This window comes from Poecilia reticulata, linkage group LG4, assembly GCF_000633615.1.
Source record: "Poecilia reticulata strain Guanapo linkage group LG4, Guppy_female_1.0+MT, whole genome shotgun sequence".
Classification (NCBI taxonomy): Eukaryota; Metazoa; Chordata; class Actinopteri; order Cyprinodontiformes; family Poeciliidae; genus Poecilia; species Poecilia reticulata.
Genome location: NC_024334.1, coordinates 14,173,942 through 14,190,092, shown reverse-complemented (window position 1 = coordinate 14,190,092; position 16,151 = coordinate 14,173,942). Strand labels below are relative to the sequence as shown.

Here is a 16,151-nt window from a genome sequence, read left to right as displayed (position 1 = left end):
CTCCCTGATCCTTCAATAAACATTATTGTTTCTGACTCGCTCTGTCTGACTGTGTTCTTGCATGTGGGTTCGCAACCTTAAAACCGACATGACAGGTAGAGCATCCACAGGTTCTACTCAAGTAAGAGTAGTGATGCTTTATAAAAATATTACAAGTAAACGTGTAGTAAAAATACTCCTAAAAGTATATTCTATTCTAAAAACTTGCTCAAGTAAATAACCGAATAGATGGTTGAGGGAATGATGTAATGATGATGTATGATTTATGCAAACAGCCAATCACATGATTTACAGATAAGATTTTGAAATAATTTCCAATGAGAAAATTAAAAAGGTGAGAAATATACATAAATTCAAATGGAAGCATTTGCTCAGCTAACAACAGGATGGGTGTTCACTGAGGTCAACACTGTGGCATTCTTGTTGCGATCCAGCTTCTCGTTTATACGTCTCCAGTGACCAGAGTCTCTGACATCGGCTCTCTTTGAAACCAGGTTCTAGAGTGGAACATTTCGGGAACCCAACCAACTGTGATCAACTCCAAACAGAGACAAAATGATACCTTGTATTAACTGCAATAACCAATGAGAAACCCATGAGCATTTTTAAGAGATAAAAGGCAAGTAAGAGCATATGAAGTATTAATAAATAATGTGGTCTTCCACTGTACAGTCGGCTCCACTGACAACCATTAGTTTCAGCTACCTGCTACATGCCACCCACACACCAGCTGGAGACCAGGCACACATAAATCTGAATAAGAATTCCTAATTAAAGCACAAGCTTCCGTCCATTTGTTTCACAGTCGCCTCGCCTCCTTTGTTGCTTTCTTTCTGACCTGCTTTCTCTTGTTGTTTCCCTTCCATGTCCATTTACAAACTTAATGTCCCTCCTCTTCCATGTACATTCCCAACAAAAAGAGTAAGTATTTTTTATTATAATTGGTTCCTAAGCACCCATTTCAAAGCTATCAGTACATTAGCATCTGGGTTTGGAAGACAAGCCCTAAGTAAGATAAGTAGCAAGTAAAGCCATTGTGGAAAAAGGATTGATGATGTTTAAAACCATTTCTACATATTGGGAGGTGGGAGATCTGTCTGGGGGGATCTCAGAGTAAGGGGCCAAACAGCACAAGTGCAGCAATAATGCTTTTCCTTGGACTGTTTGATAGAGGATATAACAACACAACTTGAAAACTAGAAGAAGTTAGTAGATTGTAGCCAGGGGTGCATTCACACCAGCCCTGTTTAGTCTACTTTACTCAAACTCCAGCTCATTTTCCTAGAAGGTCCGGTTTGTTTGCATGATATGGATCAAAAAAATTAACTGTGGTCTGCATAAAACCCTCAGTCTCAGTTTCACTACAGTGAATTCTAGCACTGTCTGAATGCGTATGTGAATGCCAAGCAGACTGGAAACCGCTCCAAAAGCAGAAAGTATACAATAGAGCAAAAACAAAAGAAAAATCCCACAATCCCTAAAACCTGAAACGACTCCATTTTTGTGAACAATTCATAAAGAAGGACGTTGGAAGAATTTTTTCTGAGGTTTTTCTGTTGTTTTCTTTGGTGGTTCTTGATGCAGCGCCACCACAGGCGAGGGAGGGAAAAGGTTTTCAAAGGGTTCAGATCGTTTACCACAGCAGAGCATGAAAGTGAACCGCACCAGCTGAAAATGTAACAAATGTTGCAACACTGATCCCTAATTGAACCAAGTCTACTGGACTATTAGGTGTGAAAACACAGTAAGAGTGTGGAGCCAATACATTCCTCCATTTGTCACATCAGCTTCGTCTCACCATTCACGACTTCACCATGTAGCACATTTCAAAGTAATGATGCCCTACTTCCTGTCCTTCAAACCATCTGCCTCAAATTAATGGCAACAAAAAAGCTTCTGAAAACCGGAGAGAACTTTATCGTTTTTTTACTTCTTTCCAAAGATGACATGCTTTGACTCCAGAACTCAGTTCCTGACCCTGTCTTTTTCCTGAACAAAGATGCTGAAGACCCCCATGTACTCAGGCGTACTTCAGTCTGTGGAGAACTGCATGTACTTGAAGTGGACATCTGCTGGGATGGTCTGCGCAAAGGTACATTTTTTACAACATTTTTACAGCTTTTGTACTGTGTGTTGCACAGTAAACTGTTCAGTGGGAAACTGTGTTCATAAGGAGCTGTTTTGTATGTGACACCGAGCTGATAAGGCTGAGGCTGAGCTCATAAGGATGCGTAGCTGCCACAAGACATGGAGCTAAGGTTCCAACTAGCTCAGCAAACTTGCTGGTATCTATTTAGATTGTGGGAAATGAATGAATTTGTCATGAGAAATAGAGGCAATTGGTACTCTCCACTATGGGATCTTAACCGTCCAGGGACAGTAATATGTGCAGAGTCTCAGCTCTTTGTACTTTTCTTGACTCAGCAACTCAGTGTTCTCTCCCAGATAAATCCATTGTTGTAGCTGGCAGCCATGTTTGTAAATAGACATGGCTGCCAGTGACACTGGGACATTACCGTTTATTGATGATGTGACAGAGGACAGAAGCCGAATATATTCTAAGGTCTCCAGAGACATACAGCGTGCTCAGATCCAGCTAGATGCAGCCAAACTGATAGGACAGCATTTCATTATCCAGATGGACAATGAGCCAAAACACAGGCAACGCAACCCAATAATTTATTACAGCAAAGAAGTGGAACATTCATTCAAATGATCAAGTCCATTTCCTCATCTGAACCCAACTTGCTGAAGACTAAACTTTGGACAGAAAGGTCCACAAACAAACAGGATATCTGGTATCCTAAAGGTTACATGAACCTTGTTAAGTGTTTCTATCTCAGTGGTGTCATTTATTAATGTCTGCAGCATTTTTACATTTGTACAATTGTTCAGTGTTTGTTTTTGTATATATTATCAACGTTTTGAAATTACCCTTTAATTAAGTTTGCTACAAAACATTGGAAAGGAGAAAACCCAGCATCTAGTGGTGAGAGTGTGTTCTGGTTGCAGTCATTATCAGCAAAGGGTTTTTTAACAAGGTATAGGAAATCAACATTTTCTTTTCATTTTTTTAACTTGTCCAATTACTTTGACCTAATAAACAGTTTTGTTTCTTACAGGTTTATTCAATCTTTTTAGTTGTTAACATTTACCACTTTCCACAAGCAGGATGGACAGCCTAATGTTACGCCAAGCTCAGCCCTATTTGAAAGGCTTCTCTGAAAAGAAAACAACTCATTTAAATGAGTTCAGTTAATTATACAAGTTCTCAATACATTTTTAAATATTCAGCTAAATTACTCCTGATATCTACATAAAGGATCTGATTTCTCTGCCACTTGCAAAGAAAGTGTACAGCATGAAAAGTCAGGTCTGACTGGAACTTCAAAACACATTTTGAGAGATTTTATTGATATAGATTACCCAGATTTTTAACCTGCCTTCTCCAGAGCAATCAGAAAACATCTCTGTGTTTATAGCCATTAGTTGTTACCTTTTTTGTTATGAAGAGCAGGAGAGAATGCAAAAATCCTGAATGTGATTGTGTATGTCTTGGTTTAACTACAAACACTTGTTTCTATGTCATTTCATATGGTGGGCTAAAGAAGACTGTGGGCTTTAATGACGAGAAAGACAGTCAAAAGCTAGATCCCAGCAGTGTGCTTGATTTTATTTTTTATTTTTTCCCTTAATTGAGTAAACTACAAGAATGGCATTTTCCTTTGGGGCTTTGGGGATGTTGTTGCATTCAGTTCATTAAAGCGCAGCAGAATATTGTGCAACCTTAGCTGATTTTTGTATTTATTTTCCTGTTGAGACGTTACTTTAAAAATCAGGACGTTTCTCACTTCATTATAGCAGAATAAAGCAGCCCAGGCCTTTTTAGTAATTACTTCAAGCTACAGCAGAGGAGTAATGGCACACTGAACTGCAGCTGTCCGCTTTTTAAATCATGTATCTTTCTAGATCCATGGCAAGAGGATATATTCTCTGTGGATAGATGACTGTTCTCATGAAACCAAAATCGTTGGTGTTCTGTGGAACGAAAAATATAAAGAATAAAGAAGTGAGAGATGTGATTGGGAGATTTTAATGATGTAAATCTAAAGGTGTGGGGATGCAGTGCCTGCAGGTGATGAAGGAAGAGATTATGGAGTGATATTAGAACAAGGCAGGTGGGGAGAGAGGGAAGTAATGCTAAAGAAACATGAACTAAAAAAAGAGTTGAACGCAGAAATAGAGGGAGAAAAGGACTAAGAACGTTTATGATGCACGATGACACAAAAGTTTCCACTGTAAAAAGAGACTGCAGAAGTTAGGGAACATCTCTGCCAGAGCAAATCGACAAAACAATCCCAGGTTTCAATAGAGGGACAGCTTAAAGCAGCAGTATACATATTTAATAGAAAATATGTTTATCAATGGTCATAGTGACCGTATTTTTTAAAACCGTCACTATGTTGTGACAGTAAAACATAAGAGATAATCTGAGAAAAAAAATAAAAAATCGAGCTCCTCTGTGTGGTCCTACTGCCATCTGCAGAAATACACCGCTCCCCAGTCAGAATCAACCAATCAGAGCCAGGGAGAAGGTCTTAGACACTGTTGGATTCAGTCTTTCTATTCTACTAGGGGGCTCTTCACTTTGTTTTACATGAAGTCAAAGTTATTTGATGGCAAACCAGAAGTGGTTTTACATCACCACTGACTGAAGTAAGAACGCTAAGTTAACTTTCCAACTACAGTAATTTCCAATGTGGTGAGTTGATGATGAATGTTAAGCTATTCAGAGAGAAGTTTTACATGTCGGTTTTGGCAAATTATCTTTAAGATAATGAAAATGCTAGTGGTTTCGTGGGTTATTTTGTATATTAGCAGCTAATTAGCATAATGCTATCCCTTGTATATTGTACAGGGGTGCTTAATGCTGTTGTTTATTGGGGCCTGCCATACAAATGAATGTTAAGGTGCCGGTTAAGAAGGAAATAATCCAAATGCCAACATGCAGTGACTGGACATAACTTCCCAGTCTGGGTTAGTTTTGTCCTTTGGAAAGACTGAAATAAATTACCATTTTCTATTTGTGGTGTTGTTTCACAGATGTCCTCGTAAAGGGTACTGCTCAATTCTAAGGTAGTTGGAAACATACTGACCTTGATGCCTTCCTTTTCAAAGTGATTTACCGTCAACTTTCTTCTCTTTAGAGCAAAGGACTGTGGTCTCAGCCTGAGTACCGTCTTGTGATGTTTTCCCAGTCAAAGCAGTAGTTGTGATTTCACAGTCTACTTTCTTTTCTTCAAAGCAAACTCCTCCATCCAGGGTAGTTTTTTTTTTTTTTTTTTTGGGAACACTTGAAAAATTGTTCCCAAGGACGGTGCTCTCATCCTGAAAGCCGGCTCTGACCAAATCCCTTTCAGGAAGGTAGTGATCAAAGACTTTTCTCATTCCGGTTCTGATTAAATATCCAAGACCAAAACCACTTAAAAAAAAACATGGTGGCTGGATGTTAATCTTTGCAACGCTAAAAGTACTTGCACAAGGCAACGTTGAGACTCAAACAGCTAAAAGGAGATTATAAAATGTCCTCCATATGTTGCACGGGTGATGTATGGGGGGGAAGTTAGGACAATTCCAAGGGCCCTTGACCGACAAAATAGCCCTACAAAATAGTTTGGGTTTTTTTGTTTATAGAAGTAGAAAAAATTTGTGGCCCTGTCGATTACAAAATGAATCGTATTCTATTTTAAAATTAAAGCTGCAGTATGTAACTTTCATAAAATATATATATTTTTTTATATTTTTTTTTACATATTTGTTAAAACTGTAATTATGTTGTGAAAGTATGGCATAGGAGATGATCTGAAAAATTTATTTTTTATTTATTATTGCAGTCACCTTATTAATTTCCTCTGTCGCCCAGATGACAACAACAAGCCTTCCAGTGGTGCGTCACACTTTGCTGTTTCACCCATTAGTGTTGGTAAAAATAGATGAAAGCTGACAGCGAGCCATTAGGTCTTGTACAATGGGTTGGAGTATAAATGGAGGCTAAATATATAATATAGGTGTACTTGTTCATCTTTTTCAAGGCAACACCTCAAACAGACTGCATCCTTGTGACATATCATAGGAAAGATATCAAGAAGAATATAAGGGACCTCCACAAATCTGGGTCATACTTGGGTACAATTTCCATATCTCTGATGATGTCCATCAAGTCAAACAATTGTATGCAACTATGAACATCATGAGGATGCCCTTCTATGAGATGAGTCCTGGACCAATGAAGGCCAAAAGGCCATTCAGAAAGGAAGCAGACATTTCAAAAGCAGCATAATAATCCTGATTACAGCTTTCTCATACACAAATGAACGCAAAATGTATCTTCCACAATCTTGCCTCAGCTACTAAGTTTTAACATTGTCTTGGGAACAACAAAGTCAATGTTTTGGAGGAGCCACCACAAACCTTGACCTCCAGCCCAAATAAAATGTGTGTGCAGAGCAGCACAATGTGTGTGTGTGTGTGTGTGTGGGAGTGGGGGGGGTTAAAAACTACAAACATGACTTGTTTACACTCATCTTTGTCAGGTGGAATGAGCAAAAACTCCAGCAAACTGTTGTGAGAAACTTCTGGAAGGCTATCCAAAATATCCAATTTATGCACTTTGAAAGGTAACTGTACCAAATACTACTGAAATGTCAGTAAATGTTTTAATTTGAAGAAATAAAATAAAAATGTCTCCGATGGACTGGCGATCTGACTAGAGTGATCTCACCTCTCGCCTGTTGACTGTTGAACAGAAGCAAAAGCATCCCACTAGACCCCACTAGGGACAAATGGGTATGATAATGGATGGAAAATAAAAACGTTTTGGCATTCAGTACACAGAGTTAATTACAGTAATCCTAAATTGAAAAGTTTGATTTGATTTAATGTCACACTGAGAAAAAAATGTTGTCTTTGCAGTACATGCAAAAACACAGAAGGCCTGTTGGAGAATATATTGTTCAGTTGTGTTTATTATTAAGTTGCATAAGAACTTACTCTTTGTATATCGGAGGTCAGTTGCAGCAGGGTTGGAGATGCTGTAGCTTGAAGAGTCTCCGTCCCTTGAACTGGAGAGTTCAGACTCACATAGGCCACAGCACTGCTCTGAAGGACGACACTGTTATCCTGCAGGAAGGACAGAGAAAAAGGAGCTGGGAGACAAAGTTCTGGAAGCAAAAAAATACCGTACCAACAGGTACCAACAGTGACATCATAATTGTCGGGCATCAGAAGATGCATCAATGTATGGCTTGTGTCACTAATAATTTACTCAATAATTTATTATTTAATACATTATTAAAAACATTAAAATTATTTAGCTTAATCAGGGCACCAACTCCAGGATCTCTGAGATCATAAGCCAGACTCAGTCTCTCATGAAAGAATGAATTCAGATTACCAGCAGAAGAAACTCACACAAGGAGTTATAACTGACACACTGATTTCTAATCAATGCAGCTACAAATGAAAAGACAGAGGGGTGTATAGTTATGGAATAATAAAATGGGAATCAAATCAGATTGATGAGCAAACTATGACAAAGTGAAACTGGAATACTGAAAAATGAACTTCAAAATGAATGACCTAATTCATCAAGAAAACAAGGGAAAAGTCTGATTACCAGAACCATAAATGCAGCATACAGATTCATAAAACAGAGTAACCTCCTCCCTCTGGTGAAAGAGGAGGACAATCAAAAGAAAACAGGAAGGTCACTGTCCAGACTCAGACCAGCCCGCCACCACCTTAACCAAAGAGTCGGAAAACAACTCGGTCATGTGTTTTGGCTAACCTCAAGCTAGACAAATGAATCATGGTATGAGTCTTGTATGACCACAAAGTGGACGTCAGTGCGAAGTAATCAAGGAATAGAGAGAAGGAAGCAGAAGGCAGAGATTGAGAAGAGATAGGTGAAGAAAGTAGCCGATGAGTTCTAGCAGCGCTGAATTCAGTTGTTCTGGATCCAGCTCTAACATGAGGAAGACTCAAAATGGCAAAGCAACGACATAACAGAATATCACAGCACATTTTCAGATAAACATTCAGCAAGCTTTGAACAGAAAATCGACTAATAGTTGTCTTCAGAACAAGAAATGATTAGGAATTAGTTTTGATCAGTTTGTGAATAAAAATGGATTCCTACAGTGTTTATCATCTGGGACTGTTGGTATATTTGTCACCCTATCATCACTCTACAATGATTTCCTATCTAAGTTAAAGGTGACTCTCTCCACTAAAGTTGGGCTCAATTTCTCTCTATCCAGTCTTCATTTGTAAGTCCAGACTTAAGTTTGATGCCATTTATTATTATCTTCTCTCTTTAAGCACAAACCTGGCATTACAGAAACTAAGCGTTCCTCGTATCTCTGACCTTTCCCCACTCGTAGGACCCAATGTTCCCCAGAGCTGTGCCTCCCCATGAGCAGAACACAGTGGTACGGTCCGGCACCCATCCCTGTTTGGTCTGCTCTGTTAGCGCTGCGATGAGTTGAGTCATAATGGCCGAAGTCCCACCTCCCTGGTTGCTGTCATGACGACTACCAACCAGAACGTGGCGATCTGAAAACGAAATAAATAAATTGCTTTGGTGAAATTGCAGAAACTCGTTCTTAGTAATAGATAGTTTACTTAGTCTGCCTTACTGCTGAAATATACTATACAGATAAACTTTTGATCGTTCATAACTCCTTGATCTGTTTGCTGATTGGTCATGATGAAATTTGTCCTGAGAAATCCAGCTGATAAATCCTCCAACTGGCCAGGCAACAAAAAAGGTTCAATGGCGTCAATATTTATGATTAAAATATTCCATTTATAGATTTTGGTTGTGGATGCTCTGGGGTGTGAAGTTGGATGAATTTATTTAATTGCTTTATTATTAACAGGGTAAATTTTTTTCAATAGCTCTTAAGCTCATTTTGATGAACTCTCAGCCGTATTAGAGGCCATTTAAATATTATCAGGACAAAATAATAAACATCAATCCTAAGAGAAAACACAATAAGGTAGAAATAGAATAAAAAGCATTATTCTTATAGGTTGGCCATTTAGTTCAACAGTTATTTTTCATATTTTCAATCCAGCTGTGGAAAGACAGAGGCCAATATTCTGAAGGGAGGATGATTGTGCCGAGCCAGGGATGATATTATGTTATCCATTTTGCTGGTGTGCTTTTCTTCTTTATATTCCTGGCACTGGTAATAACAATGTTTTCTGCAATATAATTTCATATTCAGATGATACATGTATAATAACCTTCTTTGATAAGAACACATTAGGCAAAGTACCTAATGTTATTTCATATTCTCTCTGCAGCATGTTGCTCTAATTCCTTCTGATTAAAAGTGTCATCTTTTCTTATGAACCTCATGACGAGGTTTCATCCATTTAAAAGGACAAACTGTGTATTCAGACGTAGCCGCTGCCCCTCTCGTCTGAAATGGAAGCTGCCACCTGCTAAGCCAGGCCGCAGAATTATTTTCAAAAATAATAATAAAAACTTTAAACTCCGACTCATCTGTGACAGCAGCGCTGCCTCCAGACACAGACACCGATGAGCTCACACTTTGCACCGCAAGGTCACTTACTGTTTGAACAACTTAATGATGCACACCTGTTGTGAACATCACTGCTGGGTTAAATATCTGCATTCACAGAAGCACACAATGATAATGTTGGGAAAATGACAGGGGGACAAGGCAACCTCTCCACAGCAGAGCCACCATCTGTTCAATATTTAAACACCATCAGGCTTCCTGGCTTTATTTTTCTCCGCTGACAATGAATGTGGAGTTGATTTCAGTAAATATGTAAAAAGTAATGAATTTATAGTGCAATTCTGTTCTATTGCTGGTGTTGTCATTCAATAATTTGATCATCTCAATGTGGAAAAAGTGCAATAAAAATATTGTTATTAATGGCAAGTAAATCCTAAATGCTAAATATTCCTGATGTAACTATAGAAAGCTTAGCTGTCTGACCTCAGCTAAGCAGAAAATGGAATGAAGAAGATGAGACGCAGGAAGCAAGTTTAATGTCATGCACTAAAAGAAGATTTAAGATTTTTAACAGAAAGATGTTTAAAACACACACCAATATATTGCTTTGTGTCAGTTTTAGTCTTCATGAGTTATTATGATGAAACATTTGCTGAATTATGAAGCATCAGCGTCCTAGTCTCTCTGGTTAGATAAGTTGTAGTTATCACATTTTCTCAGCTGTGAGCACAATGTCAACAACACAACTTGTTTCATCCATCAAAACTGTTTTCATGTTCAAATGTCCCTGTGGTCACATTTCTTACTAAATCTTTCATGCATGAATTATGATCCTTTATGTCAGAATTTAGTTTTCAAACTGTTTTTGAATTTTGTTAAGGCATAAAATAAGGTGGGGTAAAAAATTGTAATTTGTAAAAAGAAATTACAAGTTTGTTTGAAGAAAACAAACTTTCTGTTTGTTTTCTCCAAACAGAAAGTTATTTGGAAAAAACATCAGTTGTGTTAGCGTTGAGTGGCTACTGGATGTCACAATGTTTTTCTACCTGCTCTACAGTAGAAGGAGGGACTGGATATTCCTGAGTTGATTTTTGTCTGTCTGCCTTTTTGGATTTAACAAAAATGTTCTTGCCCTTACAGTGGATGGTCAGTAGTTGATAGTGTCTTGTATGACACACTTGTGTCCTCTTAAGTGGTGTTTGTGCATTTATATCAGAAAAAAAACACAAGATGATGGCTTTTAGATAGCTGTCCACTGCAGTGATGGCTATGCATGAAAGGGCTAATGTATTCATACTCCTTTATCATATTTAGTCCAAATTACAACCACAAGCGTCCATTTTTGTGTGTGGACTTTTTCCCAGAGCATCATAAAGTTTGGCATAATTGTGGAGTGGATGGAAAATTACATGATGTGTTTGGTTTATATGAAGCTCCACACCTGAAACAGAACCTTCTCCATCACTGCCCCACCCTGGAACTCACTGCTCCAGCTGGAGATCCACACACAGACAACAGATGATTTTTCTTTTCAAAAGAGCATCGACAGAAGGACACCAGTTTTTGAGAAATGTAGTTTCTCCTGAGGACTCTCAGGAAATGGAGTCTCTGTGGGGCCTTCTTCACCAGTTTGATTTTCTGTTATTGTACTCCTGCAATGTGTCTTTGTGCACTTAGAAAAGTGCTGTACAAATAAAATGTATTATTATTATTACTGGCAATAACAAACTGACAGCCTGCTGTATCCAGTTATCTATTATGAGATTGCTTCCTTCCTCCTTCATGTGGCTGTTTCCTCATGGGCTGCATTACATCACCATTACCAGAGAATCCATCCTACATGATCCAAGATAACATCTTTGTAGTCATATCCCAAACATTTGAACAAATGAGAGACTCCGACTGGTAGCGGCTGCCACAAAAGTCAATCTATCGACAAATCTTGGAGCAGTTTCCGTGTTTTCTCACTTTAGTGGGGAGGATGGAAGAGAGGAGCAGCGACAGCTGCTGTTGGGGAAATAAAGCTGGTGTTCCAGCCATAAACTGGTGATCATTTCACAGGATTTACTCTGTGAAACTGAATTATAGGCACTTCAAAGTCAGAGCAAGTTTGTAACATTCACAGATATTAAATAAATTAAACCTGTGGGATGTGTCCCAAAGGAGCACAGCCACACACACAAACACACCCAGCAGCAATAGTCCATAATTTCTTAAGAATCTTAATAATCCGATGCTTGATGTTTTCATTTTTGCTCCGGGACATAAACCTTTTAAGCCCCACATTATTAGTTTCACTTCCTCTCTCTCTCTCTCAGCTGTAATCAGGCATCAGTGTCTTAAAAACAGTTAATAGTTAACAGAAAATGTGAGTCGTGGATCAGATTCATTTCTACATATGTGAATTACGCTGGTCAACAGCCAAGAAATTGTTGGGTTTTCAACTGTTTTAGGGTCATGTTGATGAGCTGAATCTAAAAATCACTTTGGTTTTGCTCAATCAGGTGAACTTTATTACCTTGTTTATTATTCAATTTATATAAATCCAAGTTTGTAACATTTAATCAATACACTCTGTTAGAAAACTTATTTTTTTCTCCTAAAACCTTTTTTGGATGAGAAATATTAACAGAAATGAATTGATAATGTCACAAAAATGTAATAAATTTAGTTAGAAGATTGGATTTCTCTAAATCAAATTAGAATAAAAACTTGATTGAGAAAAATGGATGTAATTTTTGGATTCAGCAGTGCAAAAGAGTCCTAATTCAACTGAAAAAACATAGACAAGTTCCAAAAAATCTTTTTTGTAACCCAGTGTTATTGAAGGCCTGGTTCCTGGAAAATGCTCCTGGAGTGGAAACCTGATCAGTGCAGCACACCGCACCGCCGACTGTCTGCTTGTTCAACTAAATCCTGGCACCACAACGCTGTGCCGCTTCCAGGCTGAATTCCACAAACACTAATTAGTGTCAACTTCTTCAAATCAGTCATATGCCAAAGTTCAGATTTTTTTTATTTTAAGGGGTTTTGTGTGCGTGTGTGTGTGTTTTGTTTTATGTATTTTACACAGTAGAAGATGACACGCTTCATCATGGAACTGCTAGTGAATGAGTAACATCAGAGGAAACCATGTTTTTTGTTGCCCTTTGGCTGAAACAAATTGCTAAATGTTAAACAGGATCAGTTGTGATTTAATGCATCCAGTGGTGAAGACTTTCTTTCTAACCAGTTCTGTCCTGAAGATAAAGATTTTAATGCAATTTGTGCCAAATGAAGTATTCATACTTTTCATACTTTGGTAATCTTTTTAGTTAATCTTCTCATTCAGACATTTACCACTTTGTAGAACATTAGACAGAACATCAGCAAGAGGTCTAAACAAATCTGTTTTCTCACAAGCATGAGTGTTGGAGAAATAATAGCTTACAGTGCTGGTCAGAAAATTTGATGAAACAAAATGCAACTGTTATAATAAAAAAATTATAATAATTTGGTGCTTAAGTTTGAAATTAACACACATTTTTCCTCTTTACATCAGATCTAAACTTGGTACTAAATCCCAAATTGCTCACAAGTCTTTGTAACTTGTATGAATGTGAACATGAAGGGTAAAGCGCGGTCCAATGACTACACACACGCTACACACATTTAGTCCATTTACCATTTTTTAAATTGTTTTGACGTTGCTGTTGGCGACTTTTACAAAATGTTTCTTTATTTTACATATTTCTTAAAACTGTCACCATGTTGTGACAGTATGAAATCTTTGCGGTCCAACAGTACAAATACACGACCCGGTGGGAAACAACCAACCAGGAAAGAGAGGGTCAGGCTGAGAACGTTATGCTGAGTAAAATCAGAGGATTGAAGAAAACTACATTATCTGAGGATAATGTTCGCTGTTAGTGTCATAGCAGTTCACAATGAACCAAAAAGCACTCTGTGATGTGTTAAAGTAATGATCACAGATTATTTTACATTATATTTAAAATAATATCTATTCAGATGGAGAACTTCATCTACAATGTCTTTTCTCCTCAACTACAGCAGAACTGAGCTTTGAGGCTTTGACTGCAGGATTCACATGCGTGGAAGCAAAGAGTATTTTAAGATTTATTATGATGCTGCCTGTCTTTGTGCAGCCATAAAGTACATAAAGCTGGGCAGATAGGCCTGATGCGAGCATGCATGAATATTCATTCTGCTCATGTTTTAGTGTAGAACATGCATATGATCAAATGCCAACAACCAGTTGAAGTGTTGCTACTTGCAGAGATTTGTGATCCACATTATGTGTTTTAGTGGCCCATTATGTCTGCTTAATATCACACTGTAAATCAGCAAGGTAATTTTCCACTGGTGAGTGGGCAGGACAGGTAGGGTTGCACCGCAGCAATGGGAGTGGAGGGGGAGGATGTGTAAGGAGAGGCAAGGACAAGATGAAAAAAACCTTCGTTATACCGACAATAAAAGAAAAAGAGACAAAACGAGTAAATTCATTCCCTGGAGCAAAAATGAAGTGTGACCGACTATGGACTCAAATCCTGCTTTACAAGTTCAACACTATAATCTAAACACATTAAAAAAATGTTCAGGTTGTGTGTGTTTAAGCAGCTGTCTGCATGGTGATGGACAGATGGGGGAGCTTCTATTTTTTTCATACTTCCTTGTAAATGTTAGCTGTGCTGCTATGCTAAAAGCTAGCTGTGGCCTACTTCCACATGGTGGATGGGGTTTGGCTTCATTTTTATTACTGTCCTCATTTATTACCATCATAGCTTTTAAAGGAAAAAAATACAATATTCTTTTCTACCTTGCTGAACTAAGCTGCTACATCACTCACTCAAATGTAAAGGTCCTTCGTAAATTTAAGATTTTCCTTAATCTAACAAGAGAAATTGATACACTGTTCCATTTTTAGAAGAAGTGACATTGCTTTCAAAGCAAAAACTGCTCAACTTACTGTATGTAAGAGGCAACAATGAACTTCAAATTGGAAAAGAAATATTTGAGGCTTTTTGTTTCGCAAGGAAATAACTAGAAAGCATTAATATCAACAATAAGTGTGAAATAGCAAATGTACATGGTGGTGACAAGAATTTCCCAAGTACAAGTATACTTCCTCCCTGTTCTTGATATTTTGTCACTTAAATGGTTGAATTTGTCAAACAAATTTTATTTTTTGACAAGCAAATCCAAAAAGCAGTTTTCAAATGATAAAAAAACAAAACAAACCAAAAAAGAACACTTCTCAAATTTGACTTGGTTTTTTTGTAATGGCTACATAAACTTGGAGCTGATGGTGTCACCCTTGGCAACACCTGCCATAAAGACATAACCAAAGGAGGAGGTTTTATGAAAATATGTTTGATGATCTCAGACATAAAAATGGCCCAACCAAGGCTAGAATTAGAAGTGTCTGTTAGCTTCCAATTATCCTGTCTGTCATTGTCATTTAAAGGTCTACAGACCATTAATTAATCAAACTACCAAAGTCAAACTTCATTGACTTACAAACTGGATCTTTCTATCAGATTCTTTTAATCAGAATGTGAAGGAAGCATCCTGTCACAAACCAAGCCCAAAGCTCAGGGTGTTTTGATGGTTCAGTGCAACGTAAAACTCAGTGACTTTTAATGATTTAAGATTGTTCAGCTGATTTGCTCTGTTTACATACTTGTTCATTTCTTACAAACCTGGGTTTTTTCTTCCTTTCAGGTATCCAACTACGTTGTAAATCTTCTTGTAGGACATCTGGTTTCCAATAGTCACAGTAATCTTCTTTCGCTCTGGGATAAAAACAAATCAGAAAATAAATTACATGTATTCTGTTTATTCAGTCTGCTCAACAATGACAGCCACTGTTTTTGGTCTCAGTCAGCAGCTTTAGGTTGTGTGGTAAACTTGTCTTCTTGCTCTTTAGGAGGAAGAGAACGGCTCCGTTTGCCACCACGCCTCACTCTTCTTCACTCTCGGCTTCTCCTGCCATCAGCTCTACATTTACACAATTGCTGGACGCGCTTACCTGACACATTTTCTGCTCTGTCTGTAATGTCTCCTGCCTGCTGCTCATTCACTCACCACCCACAGTCCCTCACCGCCAGCCTCTCACTGCAGTCCACTCAGTCATCAGACATTTTCCCTTCTTTTATCTTTCCTCTCTATTCCCTACCATCATCATGCCCTTCTCTTGACTTTTGCAATAACTGCAACTAGGTGACAAGAGACTACAAGTCTTGCAAACGTGTTCATACCCTTCAACTTTTTTTTTAAGCATATATTATGTTATTGCAACCACACAACTCAGTGCTTATTAAGATTATACTTGACAAACTATTCAAAGACGTTTATACATGTTACGCCAAACAAATACGATACATGACTTCAAATAACTTTTTAAAGACTTTAGTGACCCTGCTGAAGAAAAGCATGAACACGTGTATGTATGTATATACACACACAGCTAAGGAGAATTAGAGACCAATGGTGGTAGTTGAAAGACACTCTTAAATGTGCCTTTTAGAGAAAACTCTTCTCTGGCAAAGCCAGAGATGGAACCGAAGAAGCCAAAGCTTCTGCTGTCAGTTCAGCAAAAGC

At 38.0% G+C, this 16,151-nt stretch overlaps 1 protein-coding gene and 1 long non-coding RNA gene across 3 annotated transcripts in view; one reads left to right on the top strand and one right to left on the bottom strand.

Annotated features, from left to right (window-relative positions):
* Positions 1 to 16,151, bottom strand: part of naaladl2 (N-acetylated alpha-linked acidic dipeptidase like 2) — a 415,941-nt gene that overhangs the window by 116,267 nt on the left and 283,523 nt on the right. For both annotated transcript variants that reach the window (XM_017304561.1, XM_008407820.2), the window contains 3 exons: positions 15,251 to 15,343; positions 8,426 to 8,613; positions 7,051 to 7,179 (listed from right to left, as the gene is read on the bottom strand). In XM_017304561.1, coding sequence (XP_017160050.1) covers positions 7,051 to 7,179; positions 8,426 to 8,613; positions 15,251 to 15,343 — 410 coding nt within the window. The remainder of the gene's footprint in view (positions 1 to 7,050; positions 7,180 to 8,425; positions 8,614 to 15,250; positions 15,344 to 16,151) is intronic.
* On the top strand, positions 7 to 7,788 carry LOC108166265 (uncharacterized). The gene is made up of 3 exons (XR_001776576.1): positions 7 to 95; positions 4,262 to 4,264; positions 7,778 to 7,788. It is a non-coding gene; the product is annotated as an uncharacterized LOC108166265 (long non-coding RNA).